A 15,995-nucleotide genomic window follows, 5' to 3' on the forward strand; every position below is an offset into this window, starting at 1 on the left:
GGTGTGGAGAGAAGGGACACTGTTACTGGGAATGTAAATTTAAACAGCCATTATTGGAGAACCATATGGAGATTCCTTAAAAAACTAAAAATATCAATAGAGCTACCGTATGATGTAGCAATCCCACACCTGGGCATATACCCAGAGAAAGCCATATTTTTGCTTTTATTTCTATTGCCGAGTAGTCCAGAATTTCTTGAGAACCTTTTTGGGTGTAATTTAAATGGTAAAATTATTGCTAATCTCTCCCTAGTTGGAAATTCAGAGAATGTTTGAAATATACTGTCACTTATGATGATCAAATAATATAATAGTGTAATTTAGCTTAGAAAAATGTCATATTTTGTATTATGAATACATCTTTTGAAATTCAAATCAGTGATCTTTTTTTCTTTTTATCCTTCATAGGTATTATTAATTTATGTAAACCTGGAAACTCTGGGATTCAGTCTCTAATTGGAGTACTTTGCATTCCAAATATGGAAATAAGGGTAGGTAAAAATTACTCTGTATCATCCCTGGAATTTGAGTGGAGGAAATTAATCGGAGAAAAGTTTCAGGTGGTGTTTTTCCTCATGAATTGTTAATCTGTATCACAGAACATTTTAAAAATACAGGAATAAATATTTATGACTTAGTTGAACACTAAGGAAAATAATATGAATCATTTGAAACAGTGCTGTTGTTAGGAACTATGGATATATTAAAATTAGATTAAAATATGACATTATGCCTTTTCTTTCTTTGAAATTTACGCTTTATTTAATAAAAAGTATAGACATTTCACAGGAGCATTCTCATTGTAAAAGTTTCAAGCAATACAGAAAACTATACTTAGGGAGAAGTAAGCATAGTAGTTATGCAACTTATGCCTTCTAACTTTTTATGTTATGAGTAATGGTTTTGATTACAATTGGGGTATTTATATGCTTATTTATTAGACATAGTCCTAAATTATTAGGGCTTTCCTGGTGACTCAGATGGTAAAGAATTTGCCTGCAATGCAGGAGACCCAGGTTCTAGCCCTGAGTTGGGAAGGTCCCCTGGATAAGGAAATGACAACCCACTCCAGTTTTCTTGCCTGGAGAATGCCATGGGCAGAGGAGCCTGGCGGGCTACAGTCCATGGGGTCGCAGAGAGTCAGACACAACTGAGTAACTAACACTTTACTTTCTAAATTATTAATGTATAAGAATTGTATAAAACAGCTAAAACAGATTGAAATTAGAGGAAAAGAAATTAACTCTTCACAAGGTTCTTCCTTTTCCCCTTCTGTGTTTTTCTTTTAATGTTCAAAGGAACAAAACTCACCCCCCTGCCTCTAATTAATAGTATAAATATTAGCTAGAGGTGCCTTGCTTAAAATGTGAACTAAAAGTAAAAGCATCTAATCCATGGAAGGATGTAATTAAGGATGGAGAGATCTATAAGCAGGGAACTAAAGGTTCCAATTCAGTCGACTTCTTACTCAGCATAAAAACATGCTCTTTTGAGTTTGGCCAGGATGAAGTTTGACTCCTGATTTTATTATTTATAGCTCCATGACCTTAGGCAAATTATTTTTAACCTTTAAATCTTTTTCTTCATGTCTACAATGGGGACAATACAAGATTTATTGAAAAAGTTATGTATACGTAGTAAGCATTCAGTACTTTAATACAGGCAGATACAGTAGTTTTCTAAAATATGGTAGTTTTGTTTTTACCAATTTTTAAATTTGTCAATAGGACATTTAAAAATTTTTAAGTGAAGATTTATTCCATAAAAACAAATGAACTGTTCTTTTTTTTTTTTTTTTAACTTTCAGCGAGGTCTCCTTGAAGTGCTTTATGATATATTTCGTCTTCCTCTACCTGTTGTGACTGAAGAGTTCATAGAAGCACTGCTCAGTGTAGGTAAGTATTGAAGTGCATTCACTGTTCATATATTGTAATTTTTTAAATGACTTACCTAATGGAGGCAGAGTCCCTCCCAGGGAAAATGCTAAAATAAGTATTGAATATCATTTTCTTTTCTTATTGCATATGTGTGGCATGAAATTAATATAAAAATAAAATCTCAGGTGAATTTCTAAAAAGAAATTTTAATTTCTTCTCCATCATCCTAACTCCTAAAATTAGCAGTGAAATTAATAATAGAAGGATGGATCAGGAAAGGAAGAGAGGAGATAATAAGAAACCTTTCGCAGTTCTCAAATTAGATTATTTGACTTTTTAAATTTTATTTTAGCTAAATGACTCTAAACCCTTCAGTGAAGAAAGTTAAAGTTAGATTTATGTAAACCCTTCATTTACAGATCATTTTTTTTCTGTACGCCTTTTTGAGTCTTTTTGTTTTTTTTTTAGCCAACAGTTAAAATTATTTATAGGCTGGTTGTATGCTATGCTGTGCTAAATTGCTTCAGTCGTGTCTGACCCTTTGCGACCCTGTGGCGTAACCTGCCAGGCTCCTCTGTTCATGGATAGCCTGTTTAGCTGATGGTTATTTAAAGTGTTTCATTGATGTATTATTTTCCTCTAACTAACTAAATTTATTTTAGATCCAGGTAGATTCCAAGACAGTTGGAGGCTTTCAGATGGCTTTGTAGCAGCTGAGGCAAAAACTATTCTTCCTCATCGTGCCAGATCCAGGTAGAATTTAAGTACAGAAATAATTCAGATTCATTACAGTTGCTATTGTTATGTTCAATTTTCTAGTGTATGGAACAAGATTTAAATTTTTCTGTGCTGTATTTATTTCCAGGCCAGACCTCATGGATAATTATTTGGCACTGATACTCTCAGCATTTATTCGTAATGGACTTTTAGAAGTAAGAATTATAAACCTTTTTCTACTTTATTTTCTCTAGCAGTTCTTTTAGAGCAACAAACATGATACATAGATGTGTTCATGTATGCTATTTTGCAACTATGATATTTTCTTTTTATTTTCAAAGGGTTTGGTTGAGGTAATAACAAACAGTGATGACCATATCTCAGTTAGAGCCACCATCCTTTTAGGAGAACTTTTACATATGGTAAGTTTAACAACTTTTGATTATGTTTTATACATTAATGCTTTAATTTATGAAACAAGGCTATTTTAACAGTGTTACTTTGCATTATTCAAAAACAGAAGTTTGCATTTATTTGGATATATATCTTTGCATTACAAAGAGCCCTTGATACTTTGTATCATATATATATATAGATTAGTTTTTTAAATGGAAAAAATACAAAGTACTGAATATTCACTTTCAGTGTTGACATTTTGAGTCCATTAATATCTTTCTTTAGAATCTTTAGAATGACTTCCTACCTAAAAATTACAGAATTACAAAACTATAGATAATACTTTAGTCAGCTAGGGATCAAACTGATAACAGTAAGTTCCTAAATTTTAGAAAACTTTGTGAAGGAAAAATCTAAATATAACTGCCTTATTTGAACATGTATTTCTCTGTAAACTTGTCAGTTGAGGTTTGTATTGAAAGGTTGGAATATTTTTGGGAGGGACATGGTTTTATGACATCAGTAACTCGTGGAAACAAGGAGCTAGCCAAGTGATCTGATCATTTTCAATACCTAGCAGACAAAGTAGTGAGGGTACTTTGACCATTTACAAGTTAGAAATTTCTATTTCTAGGTCTATTAGTTAATAAGTGTGAAAGTCGCTCAGTCATGTCCAGCTCTTTGCAACCCCATGGACTGTAGCCTGCCAGACTCCTCTGTCCATGGAATTCTCCAGGCCAGAATACTGGAGTGGGTAGCCATTCCCTTCTCCAGGGGATCATCCCAATCCAGAGACTGAACTGGGTTTCCTGCATTGCAAGTGTATTCTTTACCGTCTCAGCCACCAGGGAAGCCCATTAGTTAATAAAATGCTAAATAAAAAGAACCACTCTGAACTAATTAAGGAAGAAGTAACCAGCAGCAGCAACCCTATGACAAATCATTTGAAATTATGTTATGGCTTGTTATTACTGTCAGATTATTTTTTGTTTTAACAATTGTGTTCGATCCCCTCCATCACCAGGGTTTTTTCTATATAGAAGTTCAGCTTTGTGAGTGAGGAAAAGAAAATTAAGCAGTTCAGTGATAACTGTCTTGTTTATCAGTAAGTTATTTAGCCACTTGCTCTGTTAAGCCCATCTATGAAAGAATTAATATTGCGGGTTTTGTTTGGAAAGCAAAAGGCAAGTTTATTATTTTAAAGATTGTTGGAATTATGAGACAAACCTCTTTTGAGAAGCTAGCTTTTAAACCTAAGAGGTTAACTCATAAATTATGATATTGCAGGCAGCATTTTAAATTCTACTTTTAACATAACATTATAGCACTGAATCTAAGTTTTGACCTATCATCCTTTTAAATTATTTAAGAATTGAGTTTAATTGGGTACCACTTAAGATTATAATTTAAAGTTATGATAAAGGATCTATGGAATTTAGAGTTTTATTAATGTAATCTGAGCCTGTATCCTGGTATTTGTTACATGTCATCCTTGATGAAAGCAAATAAGATAAAAATAATAAGTATGTATTAGAAAGTATATAATTAGCTTCATGAGTAAAAATCTCAGTCTTTGGCATTATATCTGTGGATAATCTATAACATAAAATGCTCTTTTCAGCTTTTTATAAAACACTACTTTTTGTTTTAGGCAAACACAATTCTTCCTCACTCACATAGCCATCATTTGCACTGCCTGCCAACCCTAATGAATATGGCTGCATCCTTTGATATCCCTAAGGAAAAGAGATTGTAAGTATCCAAGTTCTAGCAAAGCTTGTGTGTAGTATATTTAATACTCACTTAGATGTCCTTATCTTCTTTTTAAGAAAGTAGTATATATAGGTTATTCCTGAGAATTCTTTTAGGGAAGCCTTTGGATAAGAGGAAAATTAGTAGTTTTTAAAAATAATTTGTATTTTAGGCTACAAAGTATTTTGGCTTGGTAAAGTCAACCTTTTCTCATGTGTTTCTGGACAAGGACATAAAATTTCTACTGGATCAGTAAAAATATTGGGATTGAGAGTTTTATGGACTATTGTATGTTTTGAGAAACAATTCAGTCTCTTTCTCAATGTCTAAATTATATCAGATTAAAGCACAAGACTAATTTTTTTAATGTATGGAGTTAAAAATGTTGAGAAAAAAAATGTTGGAATTTAGTAGCCCATACTTTAGGCATTGAAGTAAGCTAAACCCTTAATGCTGAAGGAAATACTGCAAATATAGAATTTATAAACTAAAGTATGGTAATAGAGCTGTAACTGCTGAATTCGAGGACTAGTAATAAAATATAATTTAAAACGTAAGGCGGAGGAGCTTGATTGTATAGTGATAGTAGGACTCTTTTTTCATCTGATAAAGATTATGTCTAGTCCAAGGATGTCTTTTTTTTTCTCTTATGATCAGAAAAATTTATATATTTAGGCTTCATTTTTTTTTCTGTAATGTTTTAAAATGTTTATTAGCTTAGTCAGAAGCAGGAATTTTTGTTAAGTTATACTCCAATTCTCAAAAGTTTGGTTAGCTTTATTTGAAAGTATACATAAGGGCTTCACTATAAATAAACAGTATTTTTTTAATTAATTTAAAATCTACCAATGAGAATACTATTATTTAACAGATTGAGGTTATATTATAAACTGAGGGCATTAGGGATCATCAGTTCTGACTTCAGGCTTACATTGGTATTGGTGGCATTCAGCTCTTATTTTAGTAGTTTCTTCATGGAAAAAATGTACTTTCTCAAAGCCTGGTAGACCTGAACTCTTTGAGTCAGCTTATATCCATGGATTTTGGCATTCATCAGGAATTCAAATTTACCTTCAAAATTCCAATGATAATAGAATTATTTTTTGAGCTTGGTAAGCTGTCTTTACTGGTAAGTACTTGCCAATCTGGGCACATCTCAAAGTTTTTAAATTTTGAATCCAGTTTGTATTTATTACAGTAAAAGGGAATTAAAAATGATTTTTAAGAGGATTTCATTTACAGTTGCAGATTAATAGGGAAAATAGAGACTATTCTGTTAATATTGGAATCATTGGTTATCCAACCTCATACCTTAAATAAAAATCAGTTTCATATGGATCAAGGACTTAAATGTGAAAAGCAGAGTTTTAAAATAAAAAAATATTTAAAACTTCAGTTTGGACCTTGAGGAGGGAGTTCTTAAAACTAACATACAACTTGTACCACCACCACTATAAGAAAAAATTAGTATGTTTTGTTGAATCTGAATAATGAGTATTTCTTCATACAAATCAGCAGTGTTCTTGTTTTTTTTTTTTTCTTTGTGGTTCCAAATTTGATTAAATCATTTACTTTTTAGTAACAGTATCTAGCCTGCATTTATGTAAATTTCAATAGAATAGTTTACCAACGTGATCTCTTTAAAATTACGCTATTCCTGTTACAGTATTAACTGAATTTTTTTCCTCATTTAGGCGAGCCAGTGCAGCTTTGAACTGTTTAAAACGCTTCCATGAAATGAAAAAACGAGGACCTAAACCTTATAGTCTTCATTTAGATCACATTATTCAGAAAGCAATTGCAACACATCAGAAACGGGATCAGTATCTCCGAGCCCAGAAAGATATATTTGTTCTTAAGGTACTGATGCAGAAGATGCGATTTTTACTTTAATTTCCTAATTCTTAACCACTGTATTTTAGTAGGCATATACATGCTTGAGTTAGCAGTTTTATTCATGCATATGGATTTTCAAAAAGCTTCTAATAAGTTTTATAATGATTGGGCAGTTGAGCTGAATTTTTGTAACTTTTTGAAGAACCTTGATAATTCTCCTTAAATGAAAATTTTTTCTTTTTTGTTTTTAAAATTTCAACTGCTATTTGATGTAAGGCCAGTTTTTCTTAATTTTTCTTATTACTTTCTGGTGATTTAGGATACAGAGGAAGCTCTTCTAATGAACCTTAGAGATAGCCAAGTCCTTCAACATAAAGAGAATCTTGAATGGAATTGGAATCTTATTGGGACCATTCTTAAGGTTTGATAGGATACTTCTTGATAATGACTTGATTGTTTTCATTTTATTATTCATTACAATTTATCATAATTATATGTTTAGGAATTAATAGTATGTAATATAACATGTTATGTTTTTCTAGTGGCCAAATGTAAATCTAAGAAACTATAAAGATGAACAGTTGCACAGGTATGTAAGAACTGTTTTGCATTTAAATATAAAGAACTTAAATTTGAATTATATTATGCCTGATACCTGTTAAAAGTAGTAATTGATGTTTTAAACATACAGTCTTACTTTTTAATAGTTCGTATTCAGTAGGTACATATTGATACATATTTTTATATATAGCTTGTGTTTTATAACCAAAAATCATCAACTAATTGTTTTTCTGGTAATTTACATTCTGGTTTTAGTTTTGGAACAAATGAAATACTTAAGATAAAAGTTTTCTCAAATCAAGAGTATCAGCAATGTACTAATCTTGGCCCTAACATATGAGAATGATATATTAAGAGCATAATGTCTCCCTCTCAAAATGATGGCCATTTTAAATATTCTGATTTCTTTTGCATGTGACTTTGGAAGTTATTCATTCTTCTTCCTCTTTACACTGCCCTTAACCAGCCACACCTTCCATAAAACAGCTTATGTTTATAGCATATACAATACTTAAAGGTATTATGCTGTTTTCTAGTACCCCATGCATTTTTATTCCTTCTGAGTTTAGATTACCCAACCACCAGTGTTGATTTCTTTGAATAAGAGAGCTTTTACTTCATGTTTTTGAAAAGTTCACATCATTGGTATTATTATTGATTATTATCATCTCTTCACATTTTGAGAAATGTATAGAACATATAAATTACATTGGGATAAAGAAGCATAGCACTGACCATTGCTTTATAAATTTAGTTGTTTAAATTTTACCTGAATCTTTTATTGTTAACTTTTTGCCTAATTGTGAAAAACTGACAAAATCCTAGTATAGTAACATTTGTGTGCAATTATCTAGTATAAATTCATAAAGTATAGTAGAAGAAAATATATATATTCTAGGTTTAAATAGAGTTTTTTTTTAAAAAAAGACCTAACAGTAAAATAAAATGTATACTTGTCAAAAAGAAGAAAAAGAATGAAAATTTATATCCAGGTGGTTTCATCATATTTATCCAACTGTGTATCTTCTAGCAGTGTTATGTTTGCATTTTTCCTGCTAGCATCTTCTCCACTATTTTCTATCAGGAATCTCACCATAAAATTCTTATTTCACGGAGATATTTTTTATAATGAAGGGGATTATGTGTGTGTGTGTGTGTGCACGTGCACGCATGCACGCACGCACGTACGTGCACGTGTAGAATGTACCAAATGTGTTTCTTAAATTTCTTGCCGTTTACCCCAATGGTTTAAACTCAAAACGTATTCAAAAGCCATGGTTAAGATTCTAAAATAATTGTTTGGTTTATTACTTTGTTGCTGATTTTTCATTTTAATCTTAGGTTTGTACGAAGACTACTTTATTTTTACAAGCCCAGTAGTAAGTTATACGCCAATCTGGATCTGGATTTTGCCAAGTCCAAACAGCTCACAGTTGTGGGTTGTCAGTTTACAGAATTTCTTCTTGAGTCTGAAGAGGTAATAGGCACTTTGAATATTTTCCAGAGGACATGTTTTTCACTGAATTTGCCCCCTTCCTTTTATTTTTGAATATGTATAAGCTATATTTAGAAACATAGAATGAGCCCAGACCTAGATTTTTATCCTTAGTCACTAGCTATTTATGTGACTTTGGACAAGTTATTTGCCTTCTAAAAGACCTGGTTTTCTTTTGGTAAAATGGAAAATAATACCATCTCATACAGCATTGTATTGAATAGGATTAAAAAGAACAGATGCTCAGAGATTAATGTCTGTGATTAGTAACTTCATTATTATTAAATGTTTTGGACTTGATTAATGGAGTTGATTTTTCTAATGGTAGACACTAACTGCTTTTCTAGCAATATCATAATGTATTTGCTTTTAGGATGGGCAGGGATACTTAGAAGATCTAGTAAAGGATATTGTTCAATGGCTCAATGCCTCTTCTGGAATGAAACCTGAAAGAAGCCTTCAAAATAATGGTTTATTGACTACTCTTAGTCAACACTACTTTTTATTTATTGGAACACTTTCTTGCCACCCTCATGGCGTCAAAATGCTGGAAAAATGCAGCGTATTTCAATGGTGAGCATTCCTAGATTTGTTTCAGTATATACTTAAACTTTATTTTTAATGTGATCAGAAAGGGTAAGCTTTTTAGTCTGTGTACCTGTATTTGGTAAGTTTTATTGTTGTTGTTCAGTACCTCAGTCATGTCCATCTCTTTGTGACCCCATGGACTGCAGCATGCCAGGCTTCTCAGTCCTCCATCCCCCAGAGCTTGTTCAAACTCATGTCCATTGAGTCGGTGATGCCATCCAACATCTTGTCCTCTGTTGTCCACTTCTCCTCCTGCCTTCAATCTTAACATCAGTCTTTTCTAACGAATCAGCTCTTCGCATCAGGTGGCCAAAGTATTGGAGCTTCAGCTTCTGCACCAGTCCTTCCAGTGAGGGTTGATTTCCTTTAGAATTGACTGGTTTGATCTTGCAGTCCAAGAGACTTGCCTGTGAGTGTCCTGGAGTCTCTGGTGGAAGCCTGGGTTGACCGAGGCCTGCTGCAGGGTCAGGGACACATACTATAGCAGTCCTGGGAGCCTGCTGGCCTGAGTCCTTTTGAAGGAGGTTGCCATTACCGCCATTACCCTTACCATAGTTTGGCCTCAGGCCAAACAATAGGGAAGGAACACAGCCCCACCCATCAGCAGAAAATTGGATTCAGGATTTACTAAGCTTGGCCTTGCCACCAGAGCAAGATCCAGTTTTTCCCACAGCTAGTCCCTCCCATCAGGAAGCTTCCACAAGCCTCTAATCCTTATCTGTCAGAGGGCAGAGTGAAAACCACAGTCACAGAAAACTAACCAAACTAATCACATGGACCACAGCTTTGTCTAACTCAGTGAAACTATGAGCCATGCCATGTAGGGCCACCCAAGATGGATGATGGGTCATGAAGAGTTCTGAAAAAAACGTGGTCCACTGGAGAAGGAAATGACAAACCACTTCAGTATTCTTGCCTTGAGAATCCCACAAATAGTACGAAAAGGCAAAAAGTTTTGTTAAAATACAAAAAAATTTTAATTAGAGTTGTCTTGATGCTCTGATGCTTTTTTAAAAATGGGTTATTTCTTAAGTGCATTCTTTTAGAAATGCTTATTAGGAATTTTAAAATATTTGTTGAATTAATGAATCAGTACAGTAATTTCTAGTAACCTTTATTATTTTCATCATTTTTTTAGTTTACTTAACCTTTGCTCCTTGAAAAACCAAGATCACTTGCTAAAACTGACTGTTTCAAGCTTGGACTATAGCAGAGATGGTTTGGCCAGGGTCATCCTTTCCAAAATCTTAACAGCAGCCACTGATGTGAGTATAACATAGGCAATAGAACTATAAATTCATAACAAGTTAGTTCAGTATTTTATAAAATTGAGCTTAATAAAATTATAAATTTTAAGACTGTGGGATGGAATTTTGAGTTTATTTTTAAATTTTAGTTTGTCCAGAGAACTCGACTATAGTACGCATATTTTTATATAAAGAGAAATGCTTTGAAGCAGCTAGATAGATACAGTATTTTATTATACTGGAACTAAAAAATATATTTGTATCAAGGGCTAAACTGTCAATTCCAGTCTTTCTGCCCTTTTCAAGTGTAAAACTCTTCTAAAACAAAGTCAGATGGACTGTCTATAGTGAAGTTTGGATGGTGGTGGTTGGTTTTTGTTTTTTTTTTAATGTTCTCGTTTATCTTTATAGGCCTGCAGACTGTATGCAACAAAACATTTGAGAGTATTATTGAGAGCTAATGTTGAATTCTTCAATAATTGGGGAATTGAATTACTAGTGACCCAGCTGCATGATAAAAACAAAACGATTTCTTCTGAGGCCCTTGATATTCTCGATGAAGCATGTGAAGACAAGGTGAAATTTCATTATCTTATAATAAAATACTTAGATATGAATTTTTATGAAACTATTCAAGTTTGATAGAAAACTGTGAAATTATAATGTATGTAATATAGTGGTTTTGGAAGTAGAGAACTTACTATCTTCATGCAGTTATTAATTTGCCTAATAATTATTTATTTTAGGCCAATCTTCATGCACTTATTCAGATGAAGCCAGCTTTATCTCACCTTGGGGACAAGGGTTTGCTTCTCCTCCTGAGGTAAATTTTAAGAAAAATTTTCTTGTAGTTACGTTTTCTTTTGTGTGCTCTCTGGCAGTGTGTATTAAAGCTGGATTCAAATCTGTAAAGGAAGCACTCTAAAGAGTTTAGCTGTTAACTCCTGAAAGAGGCCCATTTTAGAATATTGGGCATCCTTTAATACTGAAACTCTGGCTTTTCATTGTTTTCCATAATGTTTCATTTTCATTTCTATGTGTCCTCATTCTTTTTATAACATTTTCTTTACAGTGGTTGGATTCATGTTTTTTGCAAAGATTTTCAAAGTATTTGTATTTGAAATTATAAGATAATTGACCTCTTTAAGGCAGTGGTTCTTAAAGTCTTTGGGCTTAAGTGTATTTGGTTTGAGATACTTTAGCTTTATAAACAATTTTTTGTGAGACCCAATGTTAAACTGTTGCCTGTTGCACTTTACAGATTTCTCTCCATTCCAAAAGGGTTTTCCTATTTGAATGAAAGGGGTTATGTAACAAAACAGTTGGAAAAGTGGCACAAGGTAACTTTCTGTTGAATAAGTTTCAGTTTGTATGTTTTTATTTTAGAAAATAGATTTGAGGATTTTGAAATTAAAGTTAAATATTTAAATATTCATATGAAGTCAGGTCTTAAAATTCTGTTATTTATTTTCATATTCATCCATTTTTTAAACTACAGTTATTTTATAGTGTGAACTGTTGATTTTGTATGTTTTCTGTTGAAATTTTGCTTTCAGCTTTAATCTACTGGTATCATTTGTCAACCCTGCTTACCATCATCATTTCTTTTATTTTGGGTTCCTTTTACAGCCCTTTTAAACTGAAACTTAAATCAGTTTTCCTAACTGAAGATTATAAAACAGTTCTACCAAGCAGATATAATAATCTAATTATTAAACTTCATTTTAGGGTAGACTTTTCATAAATCTGAGAGCAAACTTCTTGCTGTTGTACATAATAGGAACATCTAGGAAGAAGGGACTAGTTTGAAGGTATTGGTTATCTCTCTAGCTTTTCTTTAGCTGGTCATCACTGTGGCTTCAGTTAACTTGAAGCATTATAAATCATCAAAGCATCTTAGAAGCTCATAGAATAATCAGTCCTAACATAAATGATTCCCAGATTTTCCTTGATTGAATTCAGATCATTGTTTATATTGTCTATATTGAAGCATATTTCATAAGATAGTCTAATTTTAAAAAAATTAATGAAACTATTGTTAGAGTTACCAGAGGTGGGATGTGGGGGTAGAAGAAACTAGATGAAGGCAGTCAAAAGATACAAACTTCCATTTATACACTTAAAATAAGTACTAGGGATATAATGTACAACATGATAAATATAATTAGCTTTGTTGAATGTTATATATCAGTTGTTGAGTAAATCCTCCTATCACAAGGGAAATATTTTATTTCTTTAGTTTTGTATCTATATAAAATAATCTGTGTTCGCTAAACTTATTGTGATAGTCATTTCAGATGTGTGTAAGTCAAATCATTATGCTGGATGCACACACTGCTGGATGTCAGTTATCCCCAGTAAAACTGGATGGAAAAGAAGTACTGTAACTGTAAAACATACAACTTAAGGCATGGAGTCTTTCAGTAATTGGTGAATTGGAAAACTGAAATAAAGACATAATAGTTTCATTCCCTAAACAGAAGATTATCCTCACTTAAAAAAAAAAAGTGACAGTATCTAGGAATACCGAATATCTGGTTTAGAAGCAAAATTGGTAAGAGCATGAACTTCAGTGGTGGTAAGGTTTGATAGAGACATATTTTCTGGGTATTTTTAAAATAAGATGGACAGAATTCATGAACTGATTAGATATAATAAATGAGGATTACTTGACTCTTATGGTTTCCGATTTGAATGCCTGAGTAAATAATGGCTTGTCATTAAGAGATTGTGACTCGCAGGATTGGGGATACTAAATTTAGAATAAGTTGAACTGCTATTGCCTGTGGGATGGCAAGTGATGGTATCCAGAAAACACTTGGAAATGTGGATCTGGAGCTGAAGATGGCAGTTTGGGAGTTGTCAGTGAATAGTAGTAGTTGAAATTTGAATTGAGTGAGATCACCAAGGGAAATGTAAAGAACAAAAAAATAAAACTGGAAATTGCTCCCTAGAGAACACTATGCTTTAGGGGAACAAAAGGATGGGGACACTGAGGAAAAATTATCAGAATGATTTCACTAAAGGATGCTTCAGGAAGGAGAGGCCAGTGGTATATATTCTTGAGAGAGGTCAGATAAGGTAAACACTAGAAAAAACACTGTTGAATGTGACAGGTCATTGGTGAATTTTGCCAGAGCAATTTCAGTAGAAAGTTGCAAACAGATGCTAACTTGCAGTTATAGTGAGTTTAGCCAGTAAATGGGAGTAAAAACAAAGTAAAAACAAAGACAATATAGCCCACTCTCTCAAATTAATTAGAGAATGGGAAATTAATTAGTGAATAGTGATTGCCTACCATTAAACTTAGTGCTTTTCAAGTATTACCTCATTTAATCCTCACAGCAATTCTGTGAAATGTTTGCTATCATTTCTGTTTTATGAAGGAAAATGTAGATGCTAAGATGAGTAACCTAATTTATCCTAGGTCACAAAGCTTGAAAATAACAGAGCCAGGGGCACTTTTAATTCCAGAGCCCTTGATGCTCTTTCCGCTATGTTTGATTTTCTCCCAAGAGTTCGTAGCATGCCATGATAAAGTTGATGCTCTTTTTCTAGGTAATAAAACATCCAGGCCAGAATTATACTGAAAATCCACTCATTTGATTTAAAACTTTCTCTCCTAGCCCAGGCTTGGTACAGACTTAGAAACCTGCAATAAAAGAGGGGGTATGGTTCATTTCATCACTCTTTATTGTTTACCTCCTCCCCATTTACCAGCTGCAGATTTAGGGCCTCTCCAGCTTTAGAGCAGGAGGGAGAGGAGGAAGAACGGATGAGAATTCATGGATAGTCTTACCCAGCTGATGTAGTTGTTACCTGGGGCTGTTAGCTTTGGGGAGGGCAGATTTCAAATGTTGATTTTTCTTTTTACTCAGGTCTTACGTTCATAAATTCCTCAAAGACTTCACTCTGGAGATCTCTCATTTGTAGTTCCTTTGACCAGAGAAGTGGCTCCTCTGGTTGCTTACTTAGTACCTCCTAGTATCTAGAGGTATACCCTCAGAGGTATACCCTCATTTGGGGTCTTGTCCCTCCCTGCCTCCTTGAGGTGATCCTCAAGATGATCCACATTAGAAACTCACTGCATTTCATTGTTACAAACCATACCCCTGGACTTTGCTAGTGTGTTCCACATGGTTGCCACTGGTCAAAAGACTAGCCAAACAGTACCACATGAATGTAACTATTCCTTCATAAAGGTCAAAATACTTGCCTTAATTTGTATTTTTGTACTGAGATTTTCATGTCTAGAGGAGATTATGGTAGTGTTATAGCAGTAGTAATAATTTGGTTTGCTGATAATATAATGAAACTCTTACATTACTTTTGCACAGCAAAGAATCTAAAAGAAAAACAGGTGCGCTGGGGCGACCCAGAGGGATGGTACGGGGAGGGAGGAGGGAGGGGGACTCAGGATGGGGAACACGTGTATACCTGTGGCGGATTCATGTTGATGTATGGCAAAACCAATACAATATTGAAAAGTAGTTAAGCTCCAATTAAAGTAAATAAATTCATATTAAAAAATAATAAATTAAAAAGAAAAAGTAAGCTTTCAGAGTCTCTAAGTAGGGAGTTAAGGTAACTCATCAAATTGAAGTAGTAGAAGATGGTTTAAAATGAAAAATATCTCCCTGCCCCTTTACTCTGTCTTTTCTGAAGGTAATGTTTGTTAACATTTTGTATACATTTAAAGATGTTTTGTACATCTGTAAGTATATATTCTTCAATTAAAAATACAGATAAATTCACTCACACCTGTAAATAGGACTGTATTTAATTTTTTTCTTTAGCAGTATATGTGAGATATCTTTTCAGAGCTGTGCATTTAGAGCTATCTAATTCTCTTCAGTGGCTACATAGTAAATTATATGAATATACCCTAATTTTTATCATCACTCTTGTATTTGGGGCACTTAGATTGTTTCCAACTTTTTAGTTTTATAAACAGTATTTGCTTTATGTTCTTGCATTCTTTGCTTACTTGCGCACATATATTTGTTGAACAAATTTCTAAAGTATAATTGTTGAGTCAAAAAGTATATTAATTTAAAGTTTGGATAAGTACTGGCAGATTGTTTTTCAGAGGTTCTGTCAATTTCTTCTGAACAGTTTAAAGTGGAGATCTTTTGCAGTGAAGATGGTAGTGTGATTGACTGTCTCAGTTTAAATAATTTGACTAGAAGTTTTCCAGGTTTTAGTTGGAAATGTTTTTTACATTTGACCTGGTTTAGATCAGTGAAGAAAGAGATACTATTTTTCACCAAAAGGTTCTAAAATGATAGAACTTAGTTAATTTCCTTTTAAAATTCCTAGTGAATATCTTCAGGATTTAATATTAAGAAACTAGTTTGGTTTTTTTTGTTGTTTTTTTTTTTTTAAATGAGGAAAGGAATTCAAATAAGATGAAAAACAAAATTTTTAACTTACTTATATGGACCCCAAAATATTAATTGAAAATGGGGAAAAGAGTATAAGCAGAAAGTTTATGGGTATGGTAGAACATTTTTGCATTTATAATAG

At 33.0% G+C, this 15,995-nt stretch overlaps 1 protein-coding gene across 2 annotated transcripts in view; it reads left to right on the top strand.

Annotated features, from left to right (window-relative positions):
- RICTOR (RPTOR independent companion of MTOR complex 2) overlaps positions 1–15,995 on the top strand; it is a 123,913-nt gene that overhangs the window by 81,344 nt on the left and 26,574 nt on the right. For both annotated transcript variants that reach the window (XM_004017029.5, XM_004017028.5), the window contains exons 11-25: positions 409–491; positions 1,808–1,895; positions 2,540–2,630; positions 2,743–2,809; positions 2,936–3,016; positions 4,642–4,742; positions 6,437–6,602; positions 6,898–6,999; positions 7,121–7,167; positions 8,481–8,616; positions 9,008–9,207; positions 10,361–10,487; positions 10,881–11,045; positions 11,216–11,292; positions 11,731–11,809. In XM_004017029.5, coding sequence (XP_004017078.1) covers positions 409–491; positions 1,808–1,895; positions 2,540–2,630; positions 2,743–2,809; positions 2,936–3,016; positions 4,642–4,742; positions 6,437–6,602; positions 6,898–6,999; positions 7,121–7,167; positions 8,481–8,616; positions 9,008–9,207; positions 10,361–10,487; positions 10,881–11,045; positions 11,216–11,292; positions 11,731–11,809 — 1,610 coding nt within the window. The remainder of the gene's footprint in view (positions 1–408; positions 492–1,807; positions 1,896–2,539; positions 2,631–2,742; positions 2,810–2,935; positions 3,017–4,641; positions 4,743–6,436; positions 6,603–6,897; positions 7,000–7,120; positions 7,168–8,480; positions 8,617–9,007; positions 9,208–10,360; positions 10,488–10,880; positions 11,046–11,215; positions 11,293–11,730; positions 11,810–15,995) is intronic.

Source organism: Ovis aries, chromosome 16, assembly GCF_016772045.2.
Source record: "Ovis aries strain OAR_USU_Benz2616 breed Rambouillet chromosome 16, ARS-UI_Ramb_v3.0, whole genome shotgun sequence".
In the NCBI taxonomy this organism is placed as follows: domain Eukaryota; kingdom Metazoa; phylum Chordata; class Mammalia; order Artiodactyla; family Bovidae; genus Ovis; species Ovis aries.